Source organism: Martes martes (genome assembly GCF_963455335.1).
Source record: "Martes martes genome assembly, chromosome: 6".
NCBI lineage: Eukaryota > Metazoa > Chordata > Mammalia > Carnivora > Mustelidae > Martes > Martes martes.
The window spans coordinates 2272987-2300947 of record NC_137893.1 but is presented as its reverse complement, the minus strand read 5'-3'; the positions used below and the strand labels follow the sequence as shown (position 1 = coordinate 2300947).

The window sequence follows — 27961 nt, the reverse complement described above, 5'->3', positions numbered from 1 at the left end:
TCGGCCGCGACGCCGCGCCGCGTGCGGAATCTGCGGCGGCCGTTGGCCGTTGGCGCGGCTTGGGCGGTTGTCTTGGAGAAGCAAGATGGCGGCGACGGCGGCCGCGGTGGTGCCGGAGGAGGACACGGAGCTGCGGGACCTGCTGGTGCAGACGCTGGAGAACAGCGGGGTTCTGAACCGCATCAAGGTGGGCCGGGCCGGGCCGCGGGGATGCCGGCCGCGCCCGCGGGCCGCAGGGCCTGCGCGGACGGCGGGCGTCACAAAGGGTCGCGCGGGGCCGCGTCGGGCCGCGGGCGGGGGGCGGCTCCCTGCGGCGCCGGGCCGGGTCTCGGGGGCCGGGCCGGGTCTCGGGGGCCGGGCCGCGCGGAGGCCGGGGGTGCGCTCCCGGCGTGCGGGGCCGGGGCCGGCTCGCGCCGCAGCTGCCGGGCGGTGACTGGCGTGGGGTCGCGGACGCGAAGGCGGGGCCGAGCCGCGGGGCCGGGCGCTGGGAGCGGGCGGGGCAGGCCGGGGGCTCTCCGCGGGGGGCCCTCTGCGGGCGGGCGGGGGACACCCCGCGGCGCCTTCCCACCTCTCCCCTGCCCGGTGGGCTTCCCTGCCCGCGGGGCGTCGCCGGCCGGTCGGCCTCGGCTCTCGGACGGTGGGACGGCGCCTGGGGAGCTTGGGTGTGCGCCCGGGTCGTGACCGTGGCCTTCAAACTACTTTTGTTCCTTCACCTTTTTTTAAAAGGCCGAGCTCCGAGCAGCTGTGTTTTTAGCACTCGAAGAGCAAGAAAAAGTAGAGGTAGGAGATGCACGACCTTTCACGTCCCCACTCGTTTGTGTCCCATTTCTAGGACCTGCACGTTGTCCTAAATCCTGCGCGTACTGGTGCGGCCCCGGGGTGGATTTGAGCTACGAAGGACCCTTACTGCTGGGCCAGAGGGGGGACTCTTCTCTCTTCGTCTGTATCTTAGAATTTCGGGGCGTCTAAGGGAGGTCGGGGTCCCAGTAGCTCTGGGGCCAGTAGTGAATCCTAGCAGGTGTAGACGCCTGTGGGGGGGGGGGGCGTCTGACGAGCAAGGTCAGAGGGGCCCCGTGGAGAAAGGCTTCCGTGGTCAGTGCGTCTGCGGCAGGATCGCAGGGCCTGTCCTGTGTAGTGTGCAGGCGAATGCCACCGGGTCCGGGCAGTACCGTGCGCACCTCTTCTCAACCAGCCGACCCCCAGTTGTCGTAAAGTCATGCGCTCTTTGTCACTGTCACAAGTCCAGCCACTTCTTCATGTAAGTGCATTCAGTTTTTTCCTGTCCCTCAGGTCTTCCCATCCCCCTGACGTCGGCGGGAATTACCCCGTAACCGGGGGCTTCACCTTGCTCCAGCCGCCTCGGTCTGATGGCCCCTCACTTTAGACGTAGGCACCTGCTCCTGCTTAACAGCATGAAGTGCTTCCGCTCTTGGCCCTTACGTGTTTGTCCGGGCGTCCGTCTTCGCTCGGCGCGTTCTGTTCTTGCCTTGTCTGGGCCTCGTGCTCCACGTCTGGGAAACCGCAGCTCCTCAGCCGCCAGCCGCGCTCACTCTGGGAAGAACCACAAGTGTCATTTCGCTGAGCAGACTAAGTCCCCTCCTGCGTGTGCCATGTCCGCGCTACAGCGGTCAGCCAGCGCCGGGTTGCTGCTGCCACTCACTGGCGGGCGCCTGCCTCGGTGAGGGCCGAGCGGGCCGTGAGCCGTCTGCGCTCAGAGCTCTCACTTAGCTGTGCGCTGACCCGCTACCTCTCGTGCCTCCTGCACTCTCAGCAGCTGGCCCGGTCTCTCCTTCGCGGGGAAGTAGGAGCATGAGGTCCCGACTGTGTCTTCCCTGCAGCTGCATCACTCGGCTCGGAGAGAGCCGCCCCCGCGTCCCTATGCGACCGTCCCTCCTTCCGGCTTTGCTGCGGGGTTCTCCGTCTTGTCCAAGAATAGTCCCGCTCTCTGGGTTTTGCCTTCCGGGTACTCAGCAGCTCAGCCGTTGGCCGTGTCTTTGGCCTCGTCCTTGCTGTCGGTCCTTCTCTGGAGCATAGAGACGTGTTTGTGTGTCTCTCAAGGAGAAAGCTCTTGTCCTTACCTCATGTTCTGCTTTTAATACCACTCGGATTTCCCCCCACAGTTGAATTTTGAAAGAATGTGTAGGCCTTATTTCTTATGTTCCAGGCACCCTTTAATACGTTAACATCTTAAATCCACTTAAATTCGCCTTAGATCTCCTACACCTGAGACATCCCTTGGCCGGGGTCAAGAAGAATCTCCTTACTGAGTATATTTTGCTTCTAACCTGTGTTCTTAACTTAGTTGTTCTTTGTGGCATTTGACATTCTTAATTCCTCTCTTCTTTCCTGAAAATCTCCCTTGATTTTTGGGACTTTTTTCTTTCTCTTTTCTCCTTTGAGCACTCCTTGCTTTCTTCAGTGCCGTCTTTCCCTCTACACCGGGCTTAAACCCTTGGTGTACTATGCAGGAGCTCTCATTCTGTGTTTTCTCCCCGGATGACCTGAATTCTACCCCTGACTTCAGCCCTGAATCCTTGATCAGTCTTGTCAGCTTCAGACCCACCTGTGACCCTGTCTGCCAGACTGGTCTTGCTTCTGGGGACTGCGGTTTGCCCGAGCAAGAAATCTGAGAGTCGCCTGTACCTTGCTCTCTGCCCCCCTGGCAGCCCTGCGGCTGAGCTGTGTGAGGAGGCCCTCTGCCACCTTCCTGTCCGGTGCTGCGCTGCTGCTTTTGCGGGTGGCTTCACCCCTCCTCCTCTCTAGTCTCCCCTTTGCTCGTGTCACTCACCATCTTCCTGAAGTCCGTTCTCTGCATTGTTCCTAGTTTGGCTGTTGATAATACACATCTGCTTTTGTTCCTCCATTTTTCTTTAAATATTTCATTTGACTCGGTGGCTTAAAATTCCCTAGACCAACCTACCAAGGACCTTTGTGATCTTTCCCTGCCTTGTCTTTTTTTGTTTTTTTTTTAAAAACAACTTTATTGAGGTGCAACTGACCTATAGTAAACCCAGTACACTTAAATGTGCAGTTTGTTACATTTTAATGTTTATGCAACTTTGAAACAGGATAGTGCACTGTATTCTTGATCCTTGAAAGCTTCCTGAAACCCTTCGTGGCACCCTCCCCCACCACACACCCCAGGGCGACCATGTATTTAAGAGCCACACATGCGGGATCCTACCGCACAGACTCTCTTTTCTTTTTTGATCTGGCTGCATCCATTCAGCATAATGCATTTGAGATTCGCCCATATTGTCCTTTGTATTAATAGCTCATTCTGTCTTTCCCTGTGTAGTGTCTATTGTACGGACGTGTGACAGTTTGTTTAGTCATTCATCTGTTGATGAGCGTTTGGCTTGTTTCCAGTCTTCTGGTGTTATAAATGGGCTTCTGTGAACACTCACGTACATGTCTTTGCTTGGACCTGTGCTTTTCTTGTGAGAAAATGCCTACAGATGGGTCCTATGGTAGGGGTACTAACTCTTTAGAACCGTTACTAGACTCCTTTCCAAAGTGATCACACCATTTACAATCCCAGCAGTAGAATGTCAGTCGTTATACCCATAATTCATTCGGTACACTTAAAGAAGCTTGAGTGAGCCAGAAGTATTTTTCCTGTATTTATTCAAGTAAACGCATAATGGCAGAGGTAAGTTGGCCTGTGCATGACCCAAAGTCACGTCACATAATGCTGACGAGCTGCAAATAGCAAGTGTGTAATTTGAGCCCTGCTCACAGTGAGCGTGCTGTAAATGGAAGATATCTATGATGACAGCGTGTCACCGTGTATTTAGAATGATAAACACTTGTTTTGTAAGTAAACGGAACGCCATTTCACATATGAGTAGCTGAAGGTCTAGCTTCTAAAGTTGTTTAATAAACAATTTGTGGAATATTTAAAAATTAAAAATAAATGCACATTTTCATGTGTGGTTTCATTTTATTAGCTTTGAGATAATAAATAGCATCAAACAATTCCTGTAGTAATCAATCGTTGTAGAGGGGGCTTGACCATAATTTTATGAGTGACCGTATTTTACTATATCTCTGCCAAAAATTAAGCTTTAAACCACATTTTGTAGTTGTTTTTAGGATAAATGCATGACATACTATTTCATTTTTTAACAGAACAAAACTCCTCTAGTCAATGAGAGCCTGAGAAAGTTTTTAAATACGAAAGATGGTAAGATGTTTATTTGTGCTTATTTTGTCTGTCTCTGAATTTTCGAGTTCTATTTAGGAGAGATGTGGAGTTTCAGATTTTTTTTTTTACAATTTCATTTATTTATTAGAGAGAGCGCACATGAAGGGGATTGGGGAGGGTAGAGGAGAGAGAGAAGCGGGCTCCCCTCCCAGGGGAGGGAGCTCGATCCCCAGACCCTGAGATCGTGACGTGGAGCCGAAGGCAGACCCTTAACCAGTTGAGCCACCCAGGCGCCCCGACGAATTTCACATATTTTTTGAAGTCTGTGATTCTAACAGGTTCTCATTTTAAAATTGTCTTTTATTATGTAACTGTTAAGTTGTTTTGAATATTCTTGGTCATAGGAGATTGTTGGTTAAAACCAATTTGTTTGTTTTTTTTAAAGATTTTATTTATTTGAGAGAGAGAGAGCGAGCACATGAGAGGGGAGGTCAGAGGGAGAAGCAGACTCCCTATGGAGCTGGGAGCCCAACGTGGGACTTGATCCCAGAACTCCGGGATCATGACCTGAGCAGAAGGCAGTCACTTAACCAACTGAGCCACCCAAGCGCCCCAAAACCAGTCTTAGTATAAGAAGCAGAGTACTCTCATGCTCTCAGGCACCTACGAAATGTCGTTTTAGCACTAGTTAGCTTCACACGGTGCTAATGAAAACACGAGACTGAGATTTTTATTGCTGGGGTTCTTCGAAGATAAATTTATCGTTTAAGCTTAGAAACCTCTCCTCTTCAGTTGCTGACTTACCCTTACCTGGTGGCGTTAGCGAAGGGGCTTCGGGCGTGCGCAGGTGTGCTCACCGCCTCTCCCGTTCCGCAGGCCGGCTGGCGGCTAGTCTCGTTGCGGAGTTTCTGCAGTTTTTCAATCTTGACTTCACCTTGGCTGTTTTTCAACCCGAAACCAGCACAGTAAGAGTCATGATTTTTTTTCATCTAACTTTGAAACCATCCTCAATACAAATGTGTTCATTATAACCTGAAACTTAACAAAATTTGATGTGTTAGAGGGTCTTGCATGTAGGTTATTTCTCGTAGTCGATGTTTCGTTTGTCTTAAAAGCCATCTGAGCTGTAGATGGCTGCTACCCACGCCACTTCGTAGAACTTTGAGAGGAGGGTTTTGTAGAAATAATTGTTCCGATGTCAGAGGGCATCCATTCATGAAGACTTCGGATGCAGAGACTAGTTTAAAAGAAATCTATAATTTTTAAAATGGCATTTTATTCATTAGGAAAATGATCTCTCTGAGTTTAGAGATATCTTTAATTCCAAAAATAATTTTCTTTAATCTCTGAAAATCATTTGCATACTTCTGTGCACTCATATCTCACTCGTTGTATCTTACTTCTTCCCTAGTTTCAAAGTCTTGAAGGCCGAGAGAACTTAGCCCGAGATCTAGGTATTATCGAGGCTGAAGGTACTGTGGGCGGACCGTTGTTACTGGAGGTGATCAGACGTTGTCAGCAGAAGGAAAGAGGGCCACCCAATGGGGAGGTAAGTATAATTCCAGCTTCTGTCATCTTTGTCCGTTTTAATTATTGGCTACTCAGGGTCGCCGTGCAGAGTTCTGCATGCGTAGTGAATTGGAGTTTAAATGCAAAGAAGCTGTCCCTTCAAAACACAACAAAGCACACTTAGGTCATGTGAGCGCAAGTGCTGATGAAAGTCGGAGTCGTGCCGGCTGAGCCCGGTGCCGTGCTTGTTTGTAGTTAGACACTCGGGAGCACTGGGGTCAGGGGTAGGGGGTGACGAGGCTGGCTTTGGCCATGCGGGCCCCTCACAGCTCCCCCGGGTAGGATGGGGAGAGCGGCCGCCTCGTGGGCAGTGTGAGGCTGCACTAGGTAGGGCGCGTCAGGTGCAGCGGACACTCGTTGGTTATTGTCTTGTTACCGTTTTAAACGTAACAGAGCTGATTCAGAGGCTCGTTAGTCATTTTTTGAACTTAAGGGCTTTTTAAAAACAGACTTAGAGCTGTTGAAGCTGTTGATTGTGCTGTTTCTAAACATTTCCGAACTTCTGTTTCCTTGATTAGCTACTGCCTTTCTTGCTCCCGTTTTAGAAACTTGCTAAGGAGATGAAGTCTGGTTTCTGGTTACAAATGTTGGTTTTACGTAGAGAACCTGTTTCTCTGGTACCCGGTTCAACACGTGCTTTTAGGGACTGGTTTGTAAGAAGAATGTGGGGGCTGCGCACTCCCTGGGCTCTGTGTGGCGTCTCAGAGCGTGTTTTCTGTTAGACTCTTTAACATCAGAGGAGCCTGACTGAGCACCCATTGCATAGAGGGCGTAAGAAATAGGTGCGTTGAATGGAAAGATAGAATAGTTTGATGGACTAGAAGAATTGAGAGTTATTAAAGATAAACTGTGTTCCCATAAGGAAATGCACACGGAAGTGATGGCTTATGATAGTGGAGGGAGTGGACAGTAAATGGTTCGTACCACACATTTTAGGAGTCAAATCAGTTTTAGTTAAAGGGGAGCAGTGACTGTCTTTCAAGTGGAAATTTTGTTAAACTCAGTGTGAGAGTAGAGGAGAGGACTGGGGAGGTGTTCTAAGGGGGCTGTGGAGAGCTGGGGCCAGGAGCAGGGTGCTGGGCCGGGTGCTGGGCCGGGTGCTGGAGTGAGGAGCAGGAGGGTGCGCTGCAGCAGGGATGGGGTTCCGGGGTGGGGGCACTGCAGCGGAAAGGGTGCATGGTGGGGGCGGGGGCGCTGCAGCGGCTGTTGGGTTCAGCTCTCTGCGGTGCTGGTGGCCCCCACGCCCTGGTGTGCCCTCCCTTAGCTCAGGAGCAGGAGCGTGGGCTGAGCTGGGATGCTTGGGGTCATGTCCCAGCTCTGCCGTGTCCTGTGTGTGACTCTCTGAAGTCACTTGACCTCCGCGTGCTTTATTTTGCTTTATTTTGTGGGGATGATGGAAAGAACGGCCTCGCGGGTGGTGGTGAGAACCGCGGGGAGTCAAGGTCAGGAAGGTTCGGCAGCAGCGCTTCGTGTGTAGGGACCTGCGAGCGTTTGCCTTTGTCGTCATTTTTGGTCGTTTTGTTCTCATTACTGTCCGGTGACTTCTACGTCCAGCTCCGTCCTTTACCCAGCGTGAAACTGGTCTGCAGCTCTTCCCCACACAGACCCCCGGAGACTCACTAGCACACGGGACGCAGACGTACTCCCCGCGAGCACCCGCCGTCGCTCGGGTCCTGCTTCCCGGCACCTCGGCTGGCGCTGCCCGTGGCCAGTCTGCGCCCTTCCCGCTCGCCGACTCCCATCTTCAGGTTCAGCGCGTCATCTGCTGCTCTGCTCTTTAAGGATTGCCGTCACTGTGCGGTGGCAGCCAGCTGGCTCCCAGAGTCCTCGGCCTCGGTGTTGAGATCCTGTGTGATGTGGCCCCGAACCACCTTTCCGGTTTTATGCCTTTTTGTGAAATGTGGAACCTTGTGTTTCAGCCAGACTTGGTTCTACTTAAAACTGGCTTTTGCTTTCTTGCCTTCCCCTCGTCTGCTCTCCACCTGAAACGGGGCACCGTCCCCACACCCAGCTGTGGCGTGTCCTCACTCACGGTCTCTCTTCCACTCTGCCTTCTGGGGTGGTTCCCTCTTCCTCCCTCTCTGCCGGCGGCTCTCGAAACTGAGCGCCCGGCTCTGCGCGGGTGTGGAGGCCGCCCGCGGTGGCCCACTCCTCCCCATGTCATCCCCTGGCTGGGGACAAGGGCTTGGTCTCACCATTGTATCCTTTGCAGGGTCCAACCCAACCCAACAGGGATTCTTCTTTTTTTTTTTTTTTTTAAAGATTTATTTGTTTATTTTAGAGGAAGTGTATTGTACATGGTGGGGAGGGGCAGAGAGAGAGAGGATCTAGCAGACTCCCCGCTGAGCGTGAGCCCGACGAGGGGCCGGATCCCATGATCCTGAGATCGTGACCTGAGCCGAAACCCAGTGTCCGACGCTCAAGCCGCTGAGCCACCCAGGCGCCCCCACAGGCATTCTTAACAGACCCTGTGTTAGGCTCAGTGGGAAGCTTTTGCAGACTTGTGCAGAGGAAGTACTCATTTGGAAGATGAATTTGTGAAGGTTAGAAGGTGAGAAGAAGGGAACCTGCTGGAAAGCTCATCTAGACAGGACTGGTGGCAGTAAACGCAGACACAAATGGGCAGATAAAGATTCCCCTTTAAGAGAAGAAGCGACAAGACTCGGTAAATTAATAAGACAGCAGAGGATTAGGGTCTCAGAGGATGACACGGGAGGAAGAAAAGTTTGCGACGGCGAAACGGGGTTTTCGGCCTGGGGGAAGAGGACGCCGTGCCAGAAGTCCGCGGCTGGGGGGGAGCCGCGGGTGTGGAGAGCCGCACGGGTCCTTTTCAAGCGCTGGAGTCGTCGGTAGGATTTTCATATAAAATAACCAGCCTTTGATATGCACGTGGTCACAGAGCTGCTAACGGGGTCGTGGCTGAATCTCAGGAGGTCATTTCCATCCAAGAAACATTGAAACCTTTCTTTGCGTTCAGCATAGTGCGGGGAAGGGACCAGCGGGTGCCCCGAAGGCGGTGGTTTTGTGATGCTGTGTGTGTGGTGCGGGGCCGTGCGGTGCGGCCCGGGCTCTGGGAGGTGAGGCGACAACAGGCCGGCGCAGAGGAGGAAGGCGGTAGGGACCTTCGCAGAGCGCGCCGTGTCCGCGCACAGCCGCTGCTCGGGACCCTGGGCACAGTGGAGGAGGTGCGTGCCGGTCCCGGGGCCGGCTGCCCCCCACGGCGGGGCCCCCAGCGAGGGCTTCTCTGGGCGCGCTCAGCCCAGCACGGAGCGGCCTGTTCGGGGTGACTGGGTCAGATGTGTAGGTAATTAGAATCCAAGTGTGTTTTGTTTCATTTTTGCTTGAGTACAATTGGGCAAAATCTAATAAGAACATTTATATTATTTAGAAAGTTCAAAACACCAATATTGGATAGTGGTTTTAAATGCTAAAATTCTGTTGAGGCTTGATAGTATATTTATATTTTATTTTAAAATATGTTTTAACCTGAAACTGAAATATTTTAGGGTGCACTAGAGCTGTCTGATGTTCATTCTCCACCAAAGTCACCGGAAGGCAAAACCAGCGCTCACAGCAATCCCAGTAAGGTGAGTGGGCCGTGGGCACGAGGGCTTCTGCGCTCAGACTCTGCGGGGCGCGGCTTTCCCTCCTCGTCTTCCTTGTTGTAGGTTTTGTTTGTAACGCAAGTGCTGTGTAGTTTCTTGACGTCGCGTTTCTCCCCTTAATGAAGCATGTATTTAAAACTTGTGTTTTGTTGGGAGTGTTTTGAATTTTGTGTCCTAGAAAGGAACGCACTGTTGAATCACGGAATTGTGGGCTGTTGGGACTCATTTGGTACTTGGGAAATTTTCTTCCTCAGTTAACAGGGGGATTTATTTTTCATTTATAAATTCCTAGCTCTAGGATACTAGGTTCCCGACTGTTGTTCCAGAATATTATTATGTTGAATGTTGAAGATGGACGACCAGTTTAGAATTGTAAATCATAATGGCTTTTTATATTAAGGAGCTATTTTGAGGATTTATAATAAAATACGTGTGCTCTGGGGGTGTGTGTGTGGCTTACGGGTTGTTAAAATTAAGGCCTTCTGATGGCAGGAGTTTGGTGTGCTGCAGAAAAGTGCCGAGCGGAGCACTGGAATTGAAAGTCCAGGGTCCCAGGAGTGGATAGAACGTGCCTGTTAGGGGACGCGTCGTCTCGGGCCTGGTTGCAGCACCCTGTGTGTTGGTAGAGCCGAGCAGTCCTACCCGAGCGTTGGTTGGGGACAGGTGTGTTGTGACCATTGCTGTGACTCCCGTTTTGCAGGATGAGGGTGCGGCCCTGGAGCCCGCTGTGTGAGCCTGCTGGTGTCGTGGCGACTCGTGGCCACAGTGGGACCTCCGCAATGGGGTGACTTCTTGGGGGTTCCTCTCTTTCAGGTGCCCGGACTCACACACCAGTGAGCAGCCCCTGTGGTTTTGTTACTGGGTCTTTGGTGGTGTTGCTCCTTTTCATGTTTTCAATTTGGGAATCAAAGGATTTTATGCTTTATTTCCAGCCGAGGGAAGAGACCGTCGTGCTGTTTGTAGCTGTCCCTTCGCTCCGAGATCTAGCTAGCCTTCTCTGTGGGGAGGGTTTCCCTCCATGCTCCCGGGAGGCTGTCACCAGGGTTACAGAGAGATCAAGGTTGTGAGTAAATTTAAAAAGTCCCTTTAAGTGAGTTGTCAGATACAGGAGCCTTGGTAAAAAAGCTTTGCTTCCTGTACGCATGTCTGGCTGTGACGGGGTGAACGTTAACGTGTTTTCCAGAGGATCAGTCCCTGCAGCACTGGGCTGTCGGGAGGTTCTCTTGGTAGCAGGTCGTTATTCTGTGGGCAGGTCAGCAGCGGGGCCTTCTGCACGTGCTGTGTCTAAAGGATGACAGAGTAAAGTCTTTGACGTATTTTCTCTACACAAATTTTATTTTCAAGATCTAAGAACTATGATGAGAATCTTTTAAGTCAGTTAGGATCTGTTGCCTGAAACACAGAGAAGTGCTGGTCGTTGTAGAGGTGGACTTGGAGAGCAGTGAGCTGTCCTCCAGCTGTCCCCCCCCGCGCTCCCCGCCCCTGCCGGCTTCCGGTGCGGTGGGGAGGCCCGGGGGGGGGGGGCAGTGGCCGTGCCCACAGGGCAGTGGCTGACTTGTGGCAAGAGGAGGCCTCGTGGCGGCAGGGGAGCTGCAGTTCCCTGTAGTTCCGAGGTCGCGGATCGGGGTTTCAGCACTCTGCCCACCTTTTTCTTGCCAGCTGTCTGTCCTCTCTCGGTGGTCTTTGAATCATGTTGGGCTCTCAGGACACCTTGTCAGGCTGGGCGCCACGGAGAGCACTCGGGGCCGTGGGATGTTGTGGCCAAACCAAGGGTCTAGCCCGGCCCGCAGAAACCCGCTTTGTGTGCTCCCAAGCAAGGCGAGGTGAGGCCGGGGCAGCTCTTAGGGGAGGCTGCTCCGGAGGCCAGGCCTGGCTTTGCCACCGAGCACCGACCGAAGCGTGGTTCGGCCCGCGGCGGCTGTGGGGGGGGCCGTGGGACCCAGTCTCTGTGAGGCACAGTGGTTACGCGCCAGGTGAACGAACCATGGGAGGAGAAGAGAGTTAAGGAACGAGAAAAAAAATGTGGGTTTCAGAAAGGAACATATTGATTAGGTTTTCCATTCTTCAGAGCTTTTTTTTTTTTTTTTAAGGTTTTATTTATTTGAGAGAGAGAACAAGTGGGGGAGCGTCAGGGAGAGGGAGAAGCAGACTCTCCACGAGCAGGGGCCCCCTTCCCCCACCAGATTTGGGGCTTGATCCCAGGACCCTGGGATCATGACCTGAGCTGGAGGCAGACGCTTAACCCACTGAGCCACCCAGGTGCCCCCTTGAGAGCTTTTCTAATAGGAAACTTTATTAGTTTGGTTATGGATTAGTTTCTTTGTAAAGATTTATACCTTTTAGTAAAATGTCATTTTATTCTCATGCTCAGATACCAAGGTATAAAGGACAAGGTAAGAAGAAGACAAGCGGGCAGAAGTCTGGTGCCAAGGTAACACGCTGAGGGGGCAGAGGGAAGAAGCAGCCCGTGCCGCGGCAGATCCCAGCTCTGCCGGCCTCCTGCGGGCCCCAGCCCCCTCCTGGCCCGGGGTGCCGTGCTCGGAGCCAGTGTCACTGTCTCCCGGCTGCGGTCAGCCTGTGATCGAGCCGTGGGGCCTAAAACACAAAGTAATTTGACTTTTCGCCTTTTACCCAGATGAAAATCATACTGTGGGGTTTCACAGCTGTGCTGTCCGTTTGAGAATTCCTTGTTCTCTTGGTGAATACGTATTTTCCTTTTGAGCAGACGGTCGTATACACGTACTCTTCACGTTATGATTTTCATCTGAGGTAAATAGAGAAACTACTTTTTGGGTAAGTTTCAATTGATAAGTTGAAGGCCAAACTTAGTTTCTTTCAAGACATTTTTGTGAGTGTTGAGCCTTCGGCAGCGTGTCCGCGCCCGCCCGTCGAGGAGCCCTCCCTCGCAGCCCTGGCTCCCGGGGGACCCGCGGGGACGCGCAGGCCTGGGCCAGCTCTGCGGCGGTGGGCCCTCAGCTGCCTCGTCTTCCTCCCCGAACGTGCCAGAAATCCACAAGCCAGTTGGTGCGCTGCTTTGAAAACTTAAATACTGCTGGTCTTAAAAGCGCTCATCACTCTGCTCGCACTTGTTTGGAATAAGACAGCATTTGGTGCCGGGAGAGTCTTCGATTCTTCTGACCCTTGTAGCTTATGGAAGACCTTCCAAATTAAATGATTATTTTGTATTAAATTTTGTATTAAAAATACAATTGTTAAAGAAATTGTATTTGCTGTCGTAGCTGGCTTTAGTTCTAGTGGTCTCACTGGTGAGTTCCCGTTACTGTGTTTGTTCAGGTGTTACGTGTTCCGACCCGCGGAGACACGGGAGGTTACTTAGCAAGCACGTGCGGCCCGTTCCCCGGCGGGAGCTGCTGGGTGCGGGGCTGCGGCGAGGCGGGTCCCCTGCGGGCCCCACTGCGCTGGTGACGGTCTGATGGGGCGCTGAGACCCTCCTTCAGAAAGAGGACTGAGAATACGCGATGGCATATTTGTAAAGATACTTTGAATCAGTTTCTCAGACTTTTTAGGAAAATTAAAAGCGTACCTCATGGCCTTACGTTTTTATCGTTTATTGGTTACAACTTTTGGAAGGCTCTGGATCTTCTAAACCAAAACACGTTCAAAGATGAGTTGTCACTTTGCACACCGCGGCCATGTGGCCCAGACTTCTCCCTCCCTCTGCAGGGGCGGGCCTCAGGGGTGCCAACCTTGGGGGTGAGGGATCCGGACGGGCCCTGCCGGTCCTGCTTGTGGGCTCGCGGTCTGGCCTCTCTCCGTTCGTCTTGTATTCTGGACCCAAGAGCCCGAGTCACCTTGACGCCTTCCCCCTCTCCTTCCTCGCTCTCGTCCAGAGGTGCCTTTCCCAGTGTGCTGTGGCCCCGCGTCCTGGAGCCGGTGCTCTCGGTCCCGTTGCGCGGTCGCCGTGCGGTCCCCGGGGCCACAGCGTTCTCCCCACGCCGGGCTGCCCGTGGCCGCGGGGCCGTGCTCGGGGGCGCGGTGGCGTGGCCGGCTGTGCGGGCTCTGGCCGGTGACCCTGCCTGCCGGGTGTCCGGTGCACCGCCCAGGGGCCTCCTTACGTGTCGCGTTCTGGAAGGCGACCCTTGGCTGTCAGAGAGGTGCTGCTCGTGTTAGAAATGAACTGTAAAGAGCATTCGTGTGCATGTGCGTTCGTGCGTGTGCGTGTGAGCAGGTGGTTGGCACTTGCCGTCATCACCCCGTCAGCACACACAGCAACGTACAGGGCTGGAGGGAACCTAGGATGGGTGCGAAGCCCGGTTCCGGGGCTGCTGCTTGTTACTGTTGGGACACAGCGGCGGCGGGACGCGGGCGTCGGAGGCCGAGGCGGGGAAGCGTTCCCTGAGGGGTGTTTCTCGAAACTTCCAGACGGTATGGGAACACTCCAGCCGAGCTGGCCTCCAGACTGCTCTGCTTCCTCGCAGACACTTTCCTTCTGCCGGACGTGGGGCTGGTGGTCTGAGGGAGGACAGTGCCCCTCGCACAGGACAGCAGGCGTCTGGTAGGGCCACTAATGTCTGCCGGCTATTTAAGTGTTAGATGTTGCTTGTTTTTTTTTTTTTTTTTAAAGATTTTATTTATTTATTTGACAGAGATCACAAGTAGGCGGAGAGGCAGGCAGAGAGAGAGGAGGAAGCAGGCTCCCAGAGAGCCTGATCTGGGGCTCGATCCCGGACCGTAGGATCATGACCTGAGCTGAAGGCAGAGGCTTTAACCCACTGAGCCACCCACGCGCCCCTTGATGTTTCTTGTTTTAGTGTTTAGACTAAGATGCTCTTTGTATTATGTAACGTAATAGGAAAAATCATCCTTTTCGTGGTCAGCTGTCAGGTGTTTTCAAACTAGTACCTGTTGAGGTATTTTTTGCTTCAAGTTCCTAAAAAAGGACTTTTTTTTAATTTGTTGTTCCTGGTTTTTAAAATTCTGGCCTAAGCGCCGCTGATGCTGATGAGGGCCATGATGCAGACCACGGAGTATGTGTGTTGCGGGCGGGGGGTGCACATTTGTGGGTCTTTCCCCCCAGGGCTTTCTAGGTAACCCAAGCAGTCATTCCCTTACTCCCCTCCAGCCCCAGGCGGGATGGACCGGTACACTCAGGTGAGCAGCATTCCCGGCGCTAAGCCCAGAGCCCTTGTGCCAGGCTGCTTTGGATCTGGGACTGCACAGTAGGCACTGTCCGCTGCCCCCAGGCTGCCGCGGGGATTGGGGACAGAGCCGAGCAGCTGCGCAGAGTCTGGTGTCAGCCAGAGGTAAGGGGCGTCTGCAGCAGTGACGGATCGTCCATAGAGCAGAGGGACAGAGGTTTTCTAGAAAAACTGAGTTTTTTAGAGGAGTTTAAATGTTTGTTTTGTGGTTCTAGAATTCCACAGTGTATGTTCTAGGTGAGTAAATTTTAAATATATGTGTCTTAGAACTGTAGTAAAATTGTTTAAATCATGGGTCAAGAAAACACTTCTGGCGGGGTGGGAGAGGGGAGCTAGGGCCTTGAGGTGTGGTTGAGGGAGGGAATTAATACCATGCATTTTTAAAATACTTTTGCAAAACTCGGGTATTTTTTTAGCTTTGATGTTTCTCTGTTACGAGCTTAGAAAAATAAAATTTTTTTTTTAGGTTCTTAAGACACTCTGGTGATAATTCACATTTTGGCTCTTGGGAAATTCGTAGTTCTTTCCTTTTCTTCTTTTTTTATTTTTAAAAGATTATTTATTTATTTAACAGAGATAGATCACAAGTAGGCAGAGAGGCAGGCAGAGAGGGAGGGAAGCAGGCTCCCTGCTGAGCAGAGAGCCACGTAGTTATTTTCAATGTGACACTTGTTTCCCTGTGAGGTTCATTTGCTGTTCATCTAGAAGTGACTGAAATCCAGATGTGTAAGTGGACTTGTAGACCATTATGTATATACTCAAACTTTCTTGCAACTTTGCAGTAATTCACCGTGAAGTTTTAGCCTTGAGATTGGTCTAAGGGAATTTAATGCCTGCTTTTGTGCCGTTCAGTAGGTCTCTTGGTTTTCCGAAAAGACCAACTTCATCATAGGTTCTAGTTCTTTATTGTAAACACCTACAGGTAGGGCTGTGAGAAGGTGCACGGACTTGGGGACTTAAACCACGCTTCTGCAGGCTGCGGGCTGGAGATCAGGCGTCTGCGCGGCGGTCCCTCCTGCGGGCTGGGGGGACAGTCTCTTGCCGCGGTCCCAGGCGTCCCTTGCCTGGTAGACCCTTCACCCATCCCCGCCGTCCTGTTCACCTGTGTTCTCCCCGAGCATCCTCGCCTGCTGGGCACCGGGCACGGTGGGGTAGGGGCCTGCCCCCTGCAGCGTGACCCAGCGTAACTAGTCGTATCGCTCGTGACGCTGTGTGTGAGTGAGGGACGCTCTCAAGTCTGGGCGTTCGGGCTCTGTCTTCCCGGGGGGACTCTGTAACCCTAATCGCTGAGGCCTGTGAGGCTGTCCAGGCGGTGAATTCCAAGGCAAGTCCTTGTCTTAGACACACAGTTAGCTACTTGCCTCCCTCCGGCTGAGCTGTGGAGAAGCTGGCGCTGAGAGTCAGGGAGAGTCTGTGTAGCTAGAATGAAGCGCTGTTGGAAACAAAGAGGTGAGACAAAACCCCCGGACAATGCCTTAACACTGCGAAGGTTTTTAAAATAGATCCCAGGGCTTATGTCATGACTTGATTCCTTATTGCCCCAAAGATTTGGATTTCCTGCCTGGAAATTGCTCTTGAAGTTCTACAGTACTTGCATGTTAATTTATAGATGTTTTGATAAGTCTTTCTCTTGTGTGAGTTTTTCCTAACCTAAAACTGATTTGGAATTCAGTTTAGGGAATTCTCAGTAACCCAGCTGAGTAGTAGTCCTTTTGGTGAACAGATAGCCATAGTTAGAAGCACACAGTTCTGTGTGGTTTAGAAATGGATTTTGAGAGGAGTTCCAAAACAGATCAAGTGTTTTTAAGTTTTACTCCCTAGATACCTAGAACTAGAGTTTTAAAACAAACTGATTATTGTTTTTCAAAATAAATACTTTGCTGAACATGGGAGTGTGATTGTCCATGAAACTCGTCTTCCTCAAACTGGTCTTCATTCCTCTGGCAGGGCTGTTGCTGGAATCAGTGGAAACTAGTCCTGGGTAGATGTTAGTTACAAGTTTAGATGGTTCATCGTGGGGACTTCAGTCATGCTGGTAGTGTGACTTCACGGGGAAGGCCGACTTTATTGGGATAATGACGGTTTTTGTAAAGTGGCTTTTCATGGACATGCCATTTTGCTTCCCACCAGTCTGTCCTCCGTCTTCTCAGAAGTGTTTTGAGGAGAGAGCAGATCTCTCAGGATCTGTAATTGTAAATGGGTTTAAATATCACAAGACTTGGTTTATATTTCCAAACGCATAGGTCTTTGAAAAGACGTAAATCCAGTGTTCAACATGTCTGAGTCACAGGTTGCAGTGGGCCTGGATAAGGAGTACATGGGTGGTCGGGGCTTCTCCGTGTTTGCTCGCACCGGAGAAGTTCAAGAAAGTCGTTAGGAAGTTGTAAAATGTTTCTGCCCTCTGAAAATACCCAGTGTCGTCTGAGGGATGGTAACTTGGTGTTTATTTTTCCAGACGTGTCTGTTAGGAAAATCAGTTGCTCTATATTGATAACTTCCGGAACATGCAGCGGTGTCCAGGGCCCCCGAAGGTGTGTGGCACAGTCTCGCCTGCCGTCCGCTCAGGGGGCCGCTGCCCGGTGTGGAAGGGGAAACGCGCGTCTCCATACACACGCCCCATTCCGTGTCTGCACGTAGTGAAGGGCCGTCCTCGGGGAGTGTTTTCTCCAGAATCTTCTCCCCAGCTGCACATGCCTTCTTTCTCAGCTCTCAGTGCTAGTCAGGTTTGGAAAGGACGACTCTGCTTGAATTCTTGGGGTCACTCATGCCTGTGAACCTTTAGTTCCTTAGGATTGTGTGCTAAGTGGTAGTGCAAGGCTGGCCTGCCCCATGCGCCTCTCGGGAGAGTCTCTCACACAGCCCAGGTGTCAGACACACGGCCCTCTCCCGGGTGCGAGGCCAAGGCTGGGGAAATCGTCCATTTGAACCCACAGAAACTGCAATTTCATATGACTCAGCTGAATACTGTGACATCAGTGTTAAGAGCCAAGCTCCAGACCCTTTCACTTTCCGGGGACCTTGGCACATGACTGAAATGTCTGCATGTCCCCCTTCCGTGTCCGCGGGGAAGCCAGAGCCCGCCCCCCGCACCCTTGGCTGCTGTTGAGGGGGAGAAGGACATGACCTGCGGGAAGACGGGAGGGCTCTCCAGAAACGTCTGCGCCCTCTGTAGTGACCAGCCTGGTCGGTGGTGTTTGCGGTCGTGTCTGTTACTGACGGAGACAGTCTGACCAAGCAGAGGGTAACACGCCGTCGTGCAGCAGAGGTGCACCGGCCTGTTCTGTGTCAATGTCACCAGATCGGCGGGACACAGTCAAGGGGCCCGGAGCCCTCTGTGTTGCCCGGGTGCCTGGACGAGAGGAAGTTAGCAGAGAGTCTGACTTCGACCAGTGCTTTCAGCAGCCTGTGTGCCCTCGGACGGCGGTGAGCAAGGCCGCATCTTTCACCCTGACCCTGTCGTGTTTGCGTTGGGTGGAAAATTGCTGTTTTTACCGATGGACACTTTGTTTTAATACTTGGTTCATTTATGGGAACTGATCTTCCCGCGTTCCTATTGATGTCTTCTCCTTTCTGCAAGTTGGAATTTTACTAATTTTTAAGATAATTTTCGAAGGAGTGATGTGTACCTAAGAGGAAATGCAGAAGTTAATTGTAAGTGGGGAAGTTTGTTTACAAATGCGGTAGGTAAAGGTATTTCCAGTTAGGGTGGGAGACAGAGGATGGCATAAACACAACACTGTCGACATTCTCTCCTTCAGACGCTGGCCGTGCGTGAACTGGGGGTAGACTGTTAGGTCCTGGACTTACTCGCCCCCCACACTTGCACATGTAGACACAGATCTGCGTATGTTTGCGTGACATCTGCTGTTTAAGATAGCGTACTCATGTTTATTTCACCAAGGAGACCGCCGGCCTTTCCCATTCTCTTTTTCTAGAAGGCCAGCAGTGATACCAGTCAGAGTGACACGAGCGTCTCCTCATCAGAACCAAAGAGCAGAAGTGGCCTCCACTTGCTGGCCCATGAAACCAAAATTGGATCTTTCTTAAGTAACAAAAGTCTAGATGTCAAAGACAAAGCCGGTCTTTGTCCAGACGAAGATGATATGGAAGGGGATTCTTTCTTCGACGATCCCATTCCTAAACCGGAAAAAACTTACGGTTGGTGAGTAAACTCTGGTTTTGGATTAGCAAAGTAGAGGCTTAAAAATACGGTTTCTTAATATTTTATATTTTAAAAATGAGCTGCTAAAGCTTCTGTAATTATTGAATAAGTAAGTCTCATTTTCTGTCTTTAGAGCCTTTTACGTTATGAAACAATTCCAGCTGGGGACAAAACGAGATAATCAGGATTTCTGGAGGGAGTGTAGACTGAGCGGGCCTGTTGTGTGCCGGGTGCTGTTTAGGAATGGCCCGGCACGGGCAGGGCACGGGCAGAGCCTTGTCACCAGAAGCTTGCACTCTGCGGACAGAGGCCATGAGAAGCGAGAGCCCCCGCATGCTGTGGGGCAGGTGCGGCTGGAGTGACGGGCCCGGGGGTGAGGGGTCGGGGGCGAGGTCAGGGATCAGGTCAGGGAGTGCCTCCCTTCCAGGGGCAGGTGGAGCCAAGAGCCCAAGTTCGTGAGAGAGGCAGCCAGGATGACAGCGGAGCTCTGGGAGGGCGAGCAGCAGGCAGAGGGGGGCGACAGGTCAGAGCACGGCTGGGGTGGTTGTGGGGATGGCGTTGACTCTGGCAGGAGCGTGGCTGTGCCCTGCAGGGACACTGGGAGCGCCAGGGTCTGAGCCGCACAGTGACCAGCTCTCTGGGTTGCTGGGTCTCTAGCAGTTGTCAGCATTCTCTGGGTGAGAGTTGATGGCAAAAGTGGTGAGAAACAGGTGGTTTGGGGATGTCTTTTGAGGTTCCATCCAAAAGGATTTGTTGCAAAGTGTTGGAGAATAAAGTGACATCAAGGGCAGCTCAGGGTTTTCAGCCGAGTGACCAGACGGTGGAGAACACCGCTGCAGGTGAAGCGTGGAGAGCGAGGAGGGGCTGCGCGGGTGGGTCAGGGGACGGTCTGGAACGCACTTCTCACGGGTCAGGCGTAGGAAGGTTGCTGATGCAGAGGTGAAGCCGGCTGCAGGGCAGGGGGAGGGGTCCAGGGACGAGGGGAGAAGTCTCCATGTTTGATCCTACTGCCCGAGGAACCCGGAGGTGGTCACCTGGGAAGTGAGTGGCCCCTGGAGGTGAGCGAGGGGAGGAGGAGGAGGAAGAAGGAAAGGGACCGAGAGGGGGGGTTCTGGAGGGGGGGGGCACAGTGAGACCTTGAGCTACGTCCTGAAAGTCAGCCATGTCCCATAGCAGCCTAGAGGCAAGGATGATGGGGTCGTGGGTTGGGGGTGGGGGTAGGGGACAAGGTAGCAAAGTGTTAGAGAGAGTTCGGGAAAGGCTGGGGGCATTGTAGGTGGCGAATGCCTTCCTGGTGGGTTGTGGTGGTCAGGGCTGTGCAGGAGCAGGGCGGAGAAACCCGCAGTGGGGACTCGCAGCGCGCACGTCTGCTGAGAGCAGTCCGGTGTTCGAGGAGAGGGGGTGATGTGCAGGGGTGGGGAGACTTAGGTCCCCCGGTGCTATGCGTAGGGGTGCAGGGTGCCCCCTTGCCGAGGCTATCTGCTGCAAGGAGGGAGCGTGTGGGCGCACTTGTGGGCAGGTGGGGGGCGAGGTGTGCCGGCAGCAGCCTGGGAAGTTTCCCGCCTGAGTGGGGGATGCAGGGCGGGAGGCAGGAAGTGGCGGAAGGGGATGCGCCGGAGGGCGGAGCGCGGGGCTGCTGGGGAGGTCGGCTGGTGGGGCTGTGGTGCCCTTTGCCCGTGACATGGCTGTGCCGGTCACCTCCCGTGCCGTCCCTTGCCTGCATTGCCGGTCCCTGGAGGGGGCTTCCGATAAAAACCACGGACACTGGAGACCACAAATGGCAGTGTAGTTGGAGAGCGAGCGGCGTCTCACCGGTAACTTGGCCGTGGATCCGTGATGCTGCTCAGCCGGCCTCGCCTCGCGGGCGTCCGTGCTGGTTTTGAGTCTGCGAAGCGGGCAGCCGTCCTTCCCAGCGCTGCGCGCGTATGTGGTCTGTTACGGTGCTAGTGTCCTAGTGGCAGAGCGTAAGCGTGGCCTCTAACTGTGCGCTTGTTTCTTGTTAGGAGAAGTGAACCTGGTAAGCAAGCAGGAAGCCTCGCCTCGCTCTCCGACGCGCCCCCCTTGAAGAGTGGACTCAGCTCGCTCACCGGAGCGCCCTCATTGAAGGACTCTGAGAGTGAGTGCCTGGGGGCCCCGGGCCTCCTTGCTGGAGACGCGGACCGGGAGGGCTCAGGATGTGCTTTCTCGTGGTTGGCGAAGCACCACGTGGTCGTTGTCTGTTGTGCAGAAGGAGCCCATAACTTGACCAGTGATGGTCCTTTTCATCACTTTCCAAAATGGTTGTGTTTGCTTCATTTTGTGTTGTGTTTCCTGTGCCACCAAAATACCTTTAGGAAACTGACTTTTTAGCTGCCTTATTTAGTAAACATTTCTAAGTAATTTCTCTCTTGTTGGACATTTAGACTGATGTCAGTAGGATTTAAATTCAGTTTTTAAGAGTTTGTTTTCTAGAGTCTGTCCTACTACAGTAATTATCATAGGAATGTTCAACTATTTGGTCTTCAAGGATGTGGATCCGACATCTTTTTTTTTCCTACTTTGGTTATTGGCATCACTTTCGTTCTGTGTGTGTGTGTGTGTGTTTGAATTTTTAGATTTATTTTTTTCACCATGATGAGTGGCGTTTTTTAATCCCCATCACTTGCTTCTTAAATCCCACATTCCAGTCCCACAGCGTTTGTCTTTCTCCGACGTATTTTGCTCAGCCTCATACTCTAGCTCTGTCTATGTTGCATATAATTAAGGTTTCATTGTTTGGAGTGTGGCTCTGTCGTATGTGTTCACGTGTAGCAGAGAGGTGGGGTGTCAGGCAGACATGGAATGGCTGTGGCCACAGTTCACTTCCTGCCCTCTCCCCACATGCGGATGGCAACAAGACACCAGGGATTTGCAGGCACAGCCTAAAACACGGACGTATGTGGGTGAACTTCATTTACAGTATCAGAGTGAATGTATTTCCTCGACAGTGTGTTCAGGGTATAAATGTGCCCCTTTTGAGAACATTTTCTAAAAAGCACACCTTTATTAGGAAATTGTGGTGTGATTTGGCATAATTTTGCAGTATGTCCTCACCTTTTTGTATCCTGTTTGGGGGCGGTAGGATTTGCTGGGACAGGCAAAGGAGGTGATGTGTGGCTGCTTTTCGCCATCTGGCAACCTCGCCGAGTGTTTGCCAGCACCCATCAGTTTCCCTCTCGTCCTTTCTCCCGGTCTTCGTCGCCTGCAGCATCACCTTCGGCACCATCACGTCACTCTTCACACTGGTCAGGGAAGATAGACGTAGACAGGACAGTGAGCACTTGGGACTGAAGAAGCATAACCAGTGAGGTCAGTTGGGTAAATAGAAAAACAATTAAAACAACATTGAGAAGTTCAGAGGAAAGTAAAATTGGTGAGATAATGAACTCCTGCCCGGTGAGGCTTGTTGTAGACGGTGGCGCGGGACGGTCTGGTGGTCAGGTCCCAGTGACGACTGGTGTTGCGTGTGGGGAACAAGGGCCTGCAGGGCTTGACGTCAACATCGCTCATCAGAGCCTGTAATTCTTCCTTGGTGTTTGGTTTGGACTTTTGAGTCATAAACCCTAGGCTGAAGAGAAATGACGCGGTTTAGAGATTGTTGTGTTCTAAAAGTCAATTTAATGTGAATATTTTTCGTTCACAGGTAAACGAGGAAGCACAGTTTTAAAAGATCTGAAATTGGTCAATGATAAAATTGGATCACTTGGATTAGGTAACTAGATTTCTATTTTTAGCACTGATTGCCTGAGGGCGATCATTTTTAGAATAAAATCACGATTGAAATGGCTTAGCCTGTAGTGAGCGCTTGGCGACGGGATGTTTGGGCGGTCTTCTTGAATCCCGGGTTTCTCCGTGTGCCGGGCCTGGAGAGCAGCAGCCCCGCAGACCTTCCCTGTGGAGCTCGGGTTCTGGTGGGGACGACCTGCGTCAGACGGGTCCCTCCAGATGCCTGGGGTTTTGAGAGTCCATACGCACTGGTGTGAAAGTGGGTGGTAGGGGGCCTTACCCTGGCCTAGGCTTTCTGGAAAGGCCTAGTCTGGGAAGTAACTTCTCTGCCAACACCTGTGGGGCAGGGCCGAGGGGAGAGGTTTCAGCTCAGACCGACGACGGATTGTGCAAAGGCAGTCCCTTTTTTATTTTTAAAGATTTATTTGAGAGCGTACGTGAGGGGTGGGAGGCCTGGAGGGGGAGGGAGAGACTCTCAGGCAGGCCCCGTCCCGAGTGTGGAGCCGGATGTGGGACTCCATCCTGCGACCCCGAGAACCGGAGCCGAGAGTCAGACCCGCAGCCACTGACGCAGCCCGGCGCGCCCTCCCCGGTGCAGTTGTTCTGCAGGGCTGGGATGTTACGGAAAACAGACATCACACGCCACTTCCCCGTTCTCTTCCACTCCTGCCTCCCCCTTTGCGTGGTGGCTAAAGTCCGGAGCGTGACCTGCCAGGCCCTGGTGGCCCCCGCCAGCCCTTCTACTCGCCCGTCTTTTTTCTCTGCTCTCTGCCCCCAGACGCACTCTCCGGAGGTTGTACCGACTTCCTCACTGTTTTCCAGATCACTGCCCCCTTCGCGTCTCTGGGCCTTCACGTGTGTTTCTTCTTGGCGCTCACTTTCCCCCATAATTTGCACGTCTGGTGCCTTCTGTAGGTTCCCCCTCAGAAAGTTCTCCTCAGCCTCTCGAACAGCGTCTGGTTGGTCTGGCTGTTGGCTGCCTCTTCCTTTCCACTGGAGGGTTGGCTCCTTGAGGCTAGGAACACCCCTTACTCATGGTCGTACCTCAGGGGCCCTGGGAGTCGCACACGTATCTGACAAGTGGATTAAGTGATGATGGCTTTATTGGCAGAGCATCGTCTTGTCTCGCTAGCCGAGATCTTGAACCCCTCAGTGATGCGTCTGTGTAGGTGCCGTCTGGTCTGGCACTTGGAGGGACTCACGAGCACCCACACCAGTGTCCCCCGAGCCCAGCTGGCTGCCAAGCCGGGCCGCCGCCTCGTGGTCTGCGCTGCCTCGGGCGGCCGCACACGTGTCCGTGTGTCTTCCCCGTGCCGGGCGTCCCTGGGCAGGATGGCTCTTGTGGGCCTCTGTGTTTTCGCCTCGAGGTTCACGTCCGCTTTCCTCACGTGTTCTCAGGCCACGTGGAGGGAGGAGGGGGGTTTGCAAGGCGTAGAGGTGCTCGCGCTGCCCTTCCGCGCGGGACGCTGCTGCACCCGTCTGCGGCCTCCGCGTCCCGCTGCCTTCTGTGGAGCGCGGGCTGCGTCGCAGGGTGTGGGCCCGGCGCTGCGCGTGCTGGATCCTGACGCGAGCCCATGTCTGGTGTGGGTTTGGCCATCATCACGGCCGAGGAAACGGCCGAGGAGGGTTACCTACTTCTCCCACGGGCCGAGAGCGCCTCACAGCTGGAGCCGGGATTTGAACCCTGTCGAGTCTCACGGAGATGCTCCTGTTCGCTTGGCTCTCTTGCCTCTTCACACTTCGTGAGCCTTTAAACATCTACACGCTGTGTGGAGTTGACAGTGTCGGTAACAGGGACGCCTGCGGGGCTCAGTCCGTGAAGTGTCTGCCTTCAGCTCAGGTCATGATCCCGGCGTCCTGGGGTCAAGTCCCCCATCGGGCTCCCTGCTCAGCGGGACCTCTGCGTCTCCCTCTCCCAGCTGCTCCTGCTCTGTCCCTCACTCTCTCTCTCTTTCTCTGACAAAAAAGCTTTAAAAGTATAGCAGTTATGATAACTTGCTCTTATCATGAATATATTTAATCTGAAATGACTTTACAAATAGTAAACATACAATGGGGTTAGATTTTGGGGGACTTGGAATAAAAGATCAGGTATTAACTACATTTCATGACATTTTTATTATTCCCTAGGCACTTTATTTGGTCATTTGCTTTCATATCATGTATGGTTAAAAGTAGTATTTCTGATCCTGGCGACTTCTTTTTTAATGCCGCAGTATAATTCATTAATGTAGTTTTTCCCAAAGGAAATGTGTGTGTGGTCGCAGATAAGTTGTGGAGCATGTTGGTGTAAACGTAACCTCTCTTTTCCTAAACTTACCAGGGACCGGAGAAGATGACGATTACGCTGATGACTTCAACAGGTGAGAAAGCTGGTTGGGCGGCACATGCATCGTGGACAGTTTCTGACACAGGGCGCGTGACAGGATTCCATTCGTGCTCGTGTTAGTGCGTTAGACTCTCCTGTCCGTGCTGATCGCAGATGGAGGAAGACGGTCCGTCCAGATCTGCACGCTGGGCTTGGAAGCCTGTCTTAGTTTGGCCGTAGAACGTGAGCAGACGTGCTCCGTCCAGGAAGCTTGGTGCGAGTGGGTAAAGCTGAGGCCTTGGGAAGTGACGCAGAGCGGCTCCGAGGAGGCCGGTCACCGGGACCCACGTGCTTCCCCACGTCCAGTGGCGGGGGTGGGTGGGTACATGCACATTTAAGAACGCGCCCCCCCCCCCCCCCCAGTTACTGTTCTGATGCAGACGGCATCTCAGATCACCTTTTTACATACGTAGGGACAGTGTAATCCAATGAGGTGCCTAATAGCTTGGAAATAGTGTTTGTTACGGAGAGGATTAGAAATTTGAAGTTAGAGTCAGAATTTTTATGCCATTGACAGGGGTCCCCCCCCCCCCGCAATTGGGAATTTATGTCCCTTTTTTAACAGAGTAGTTAATAAGCATTTTTTTGAGAAGTGGCATGACGTAGTAGATGAAATAGTAAAAATCTGGGTTCGCACCTTCCTGACCTTGTGACCTTGTGTCCGTGTCCCCTCTGTGGGTCTTTGTTTCTCGCCTGGTAAAGTGACGTGCCTGTTTGTGGCTCATGAAGTTACTTTAAGGATCAAGTGAGACAATTTGTATGAAATTCATGAGATTGAGTATCATTTTATTGTATTTTATGTAAATGTTTATTTTCAACGTTTGTTCTTCTTTTCTTTCTCTCGAACTAGCACCAGCCATCGCTCAGAGAAAAGTGAGCTCAGTATTGGGGAAGAGATCGAGGAGGATCTTTCTGTGGAAATCGATGACCTCAACACCAGTGATAAAGTACGGTGCGGCCGTGGCCCGTGGCGCGCCGCTCACGCCTGCGTCTCTTGCCAGGGGCGACTGTGCAGGGTCAACAATTACCGAAAGGCAGTTGAAGGCTGTGACGTGACCGTTCCTGGCCCGCGTTCCGGAGTCAGAACTGGCCACCTCCGCGGTGCAGTCAGCGGACGCAAGAGTCCTGTTTGGGGAAGGCAGGATAGAAATCGGAGCATGGACGAGAGTGTGTGATCGAGGAGGCAGAGCGGCATCTCGGCGGGCGGGTCAGGGCTGGTGCGGAGGCTGGCAGGGACGGTACAGTGGACGCAGGCTCAATGGTTAGGGGTCCGTCCTGCAGAGCCACATTTGGCCTTTTTATTAGGCAGGCAGGGGCGTGTACTGAGATGTGTGTCGGATAGGAGAGGTCAGGGAGCCTCTCAGCATCTCCCGTCGTGCCCATGGAAAGCTGCGGCCCGTTCAAGTGAGGGCCTCTCGGGCATCTCGGGTTAGAGGTCGCTGCAGCCTGGAGGTGAATGTCGCCTCCCAGCATGAGGAGGGAGTCCGTGCTTGTGGCCATCTGGGGATTAGCCGGCGAGAAGGCCCTTGAGAGAGGCAGCGTTTGCTGACAGACACCGCATGTCTGAGCCGGCACCGTCCCGGCCCGTGCCCATCCGTGTACTGTGGTTCTTAAGCAAGCCTTGGCCTCGAGTCCCTGGCTGGTCTGTCTGTGAAGTGCAGGTGGGAATGTCTGCCTCCCAGGATTGTGGGCAAGCTTGAGTGAGAACTCCCGGCACGGGGTCGGCGTCTGTGGTCTGCCTCCCACCTGGCCCCTCGTGCCCACCCTGGAGACCGCCGCGTGCTGCCTCGTGACCGGATGGGCTGCAGCCGGGCTGTTTTAGCACGCTGCGGTGGTGGTGGTAATGCCGTTTTGCTCTTAGCTCAGCCTTTTGGTGATTCTCACAGATTTCAAAATGGGGGGAAGAGGGAGAGGTGGAGGACTTCGGAATGTGAAGCAGTTTGTGGAGCGTAAGATACTATTTAAGTTACAGCGGCGTATTGTAAGGATTCTTTATGACTCTGCTTGCATTCTGACACTGGTTCTCTTTTTCTTTTGAACCATAAAGCTTGATGACCTGACACAGGACCTGACCGTGTCCCAGCTCAGTGACGTTGCCGATTATCTGGAAGATGTTGCGTAGACGAGGAAGAAAGACGTAGTCTCATCAACAAAGGACAAAGGACTCTGATCACTTCCATTTTTTTTCCTCCAGACAATCACTCTTTGCTGGAATGTCTGCTCCCTGTTGGTGCCTTGTGTTTCAAAAAGACTGCAGATATTTTTAAAGATTAAGTTTTCATTATACTAAACAAAAGCTTCCTACTTGAGGCCCTGTGTGGAAGATACACTGTTCTTAATTTGGTTTAGCTACACATTTGTCTGTGGAAGTTGATTACCGACAACTCAGCTTCATTTTGAGGAGTGAACCCGTGAAACCATGAGTATTCTAGCTCCCCGAAAGGTCTCAATAAAGCTGCAGGCTCACACAGCTCTGCGTGTGTGTGTGGCGTCAGCCGGCCAGGATCAAGGCATACGTGACCGTCAGTGGTGGTGCCCGTGGTCGCAGAGCGGCCTGAAGCTTATGACCGGAAGTGAGAGTTGACACGTTTGCTTTATTTTGGATTTCCTTCCATCTGGAAGGGTTGTTAGACCGTTAAGGTTATATTAAATACTCCTGTGTGCGCTAGTGTTGCTTGTTTTGAAGAAATCTAGGGTCGTTACGACTTTTAATCCACGAGTTGTCGCCAGCAACATCCGTGGTCGCCTCCCCTGTCCACAGAAGAAACTGTTAGTCCCAGACTGTCTTTATTGTTGTAATTTATTGGGTGTAAAGATGCCTGGAAACTAATACCAGAACGCATCTGAAAGCACCAAGCAGGGCTTCTCTTTCCGATCTGTGAGTAGATCGTATTAAAATCCAAATTGGACCTTAACAGTAGTAAAGGCCCAAGACCGTGTCCCGTGGGCCGAGCTTTGGGCACCGTCTGTGGCTTCCTCACAGCCCTGTAGGACGGAGTCGCCACTGGCCCGTGGGCAGCCTCGTTCCCGCCGCGCTGCTGCCCGCGGGGTCGCTGGCCCTCGCCCCTGGGAGTGATGCGGGCGCCGTCCCTGGGCTGGATGTGAAGCTGTGATTGTGCGCTACGTTTGTATTTTTTATTTGAATTAAATTATGTTTGTTTTTATTAAAAATCATCTTTATTAATAAAGAGTAAACTAGACCTACTT

At 52.7% G+C, this 27961-nt stretch overlaps 1 protein-coding gene across 3 annotated transcripts; it reads left to right on the top strand.

The window, feature by feature from the left end:
* CEP43 (centrosomal protein 43) lies at positions 1 to 27954 on the top strand. 3 transcript variants are annotated; one of them, XM_080807091.1, is made up of 13 exons: positions 1 to 187; positions 727 to 780; positions 4132 to 4186; positions 5024 to 5112; positions 5559 to 5696; positions 9223 to 9303; positions 11693 to 11752; positions 18416 to 18642; positions 20646 to 20758; positions 22304 to 22372; positions 24710 to 24749; positions 25605 to 25701; positions 26802 to 27954. In XM_080807091.1, the coding sequence occupies exons 1-13, from the start codon at positions 86 to 88 to the stop codon at positions 26874 to 26876; spliced, it is 1200 nt and encodes a 399-aa protein (XP_080663217.1). In that variant the 5' UTR covers positions 1 to 85; the 3' UTR covers positions 26877 to 27954. The 3 variants fall into 3 exon arrangements, with proteins under 3 accessions (XP_080663217.1, XP_080663216.1, XP_080663215.1); XM_080807090.1 differs by lacking the exon at positions 11693 to 11752; XM_080807089.1 differs by lacking the exon at positions 11693 to 11752 and having other exon boundaries at positions 4940 to 5112.
* The last annotated feature ends 7 nt before the right edge of the window (positions 27955 to 27961 follow it).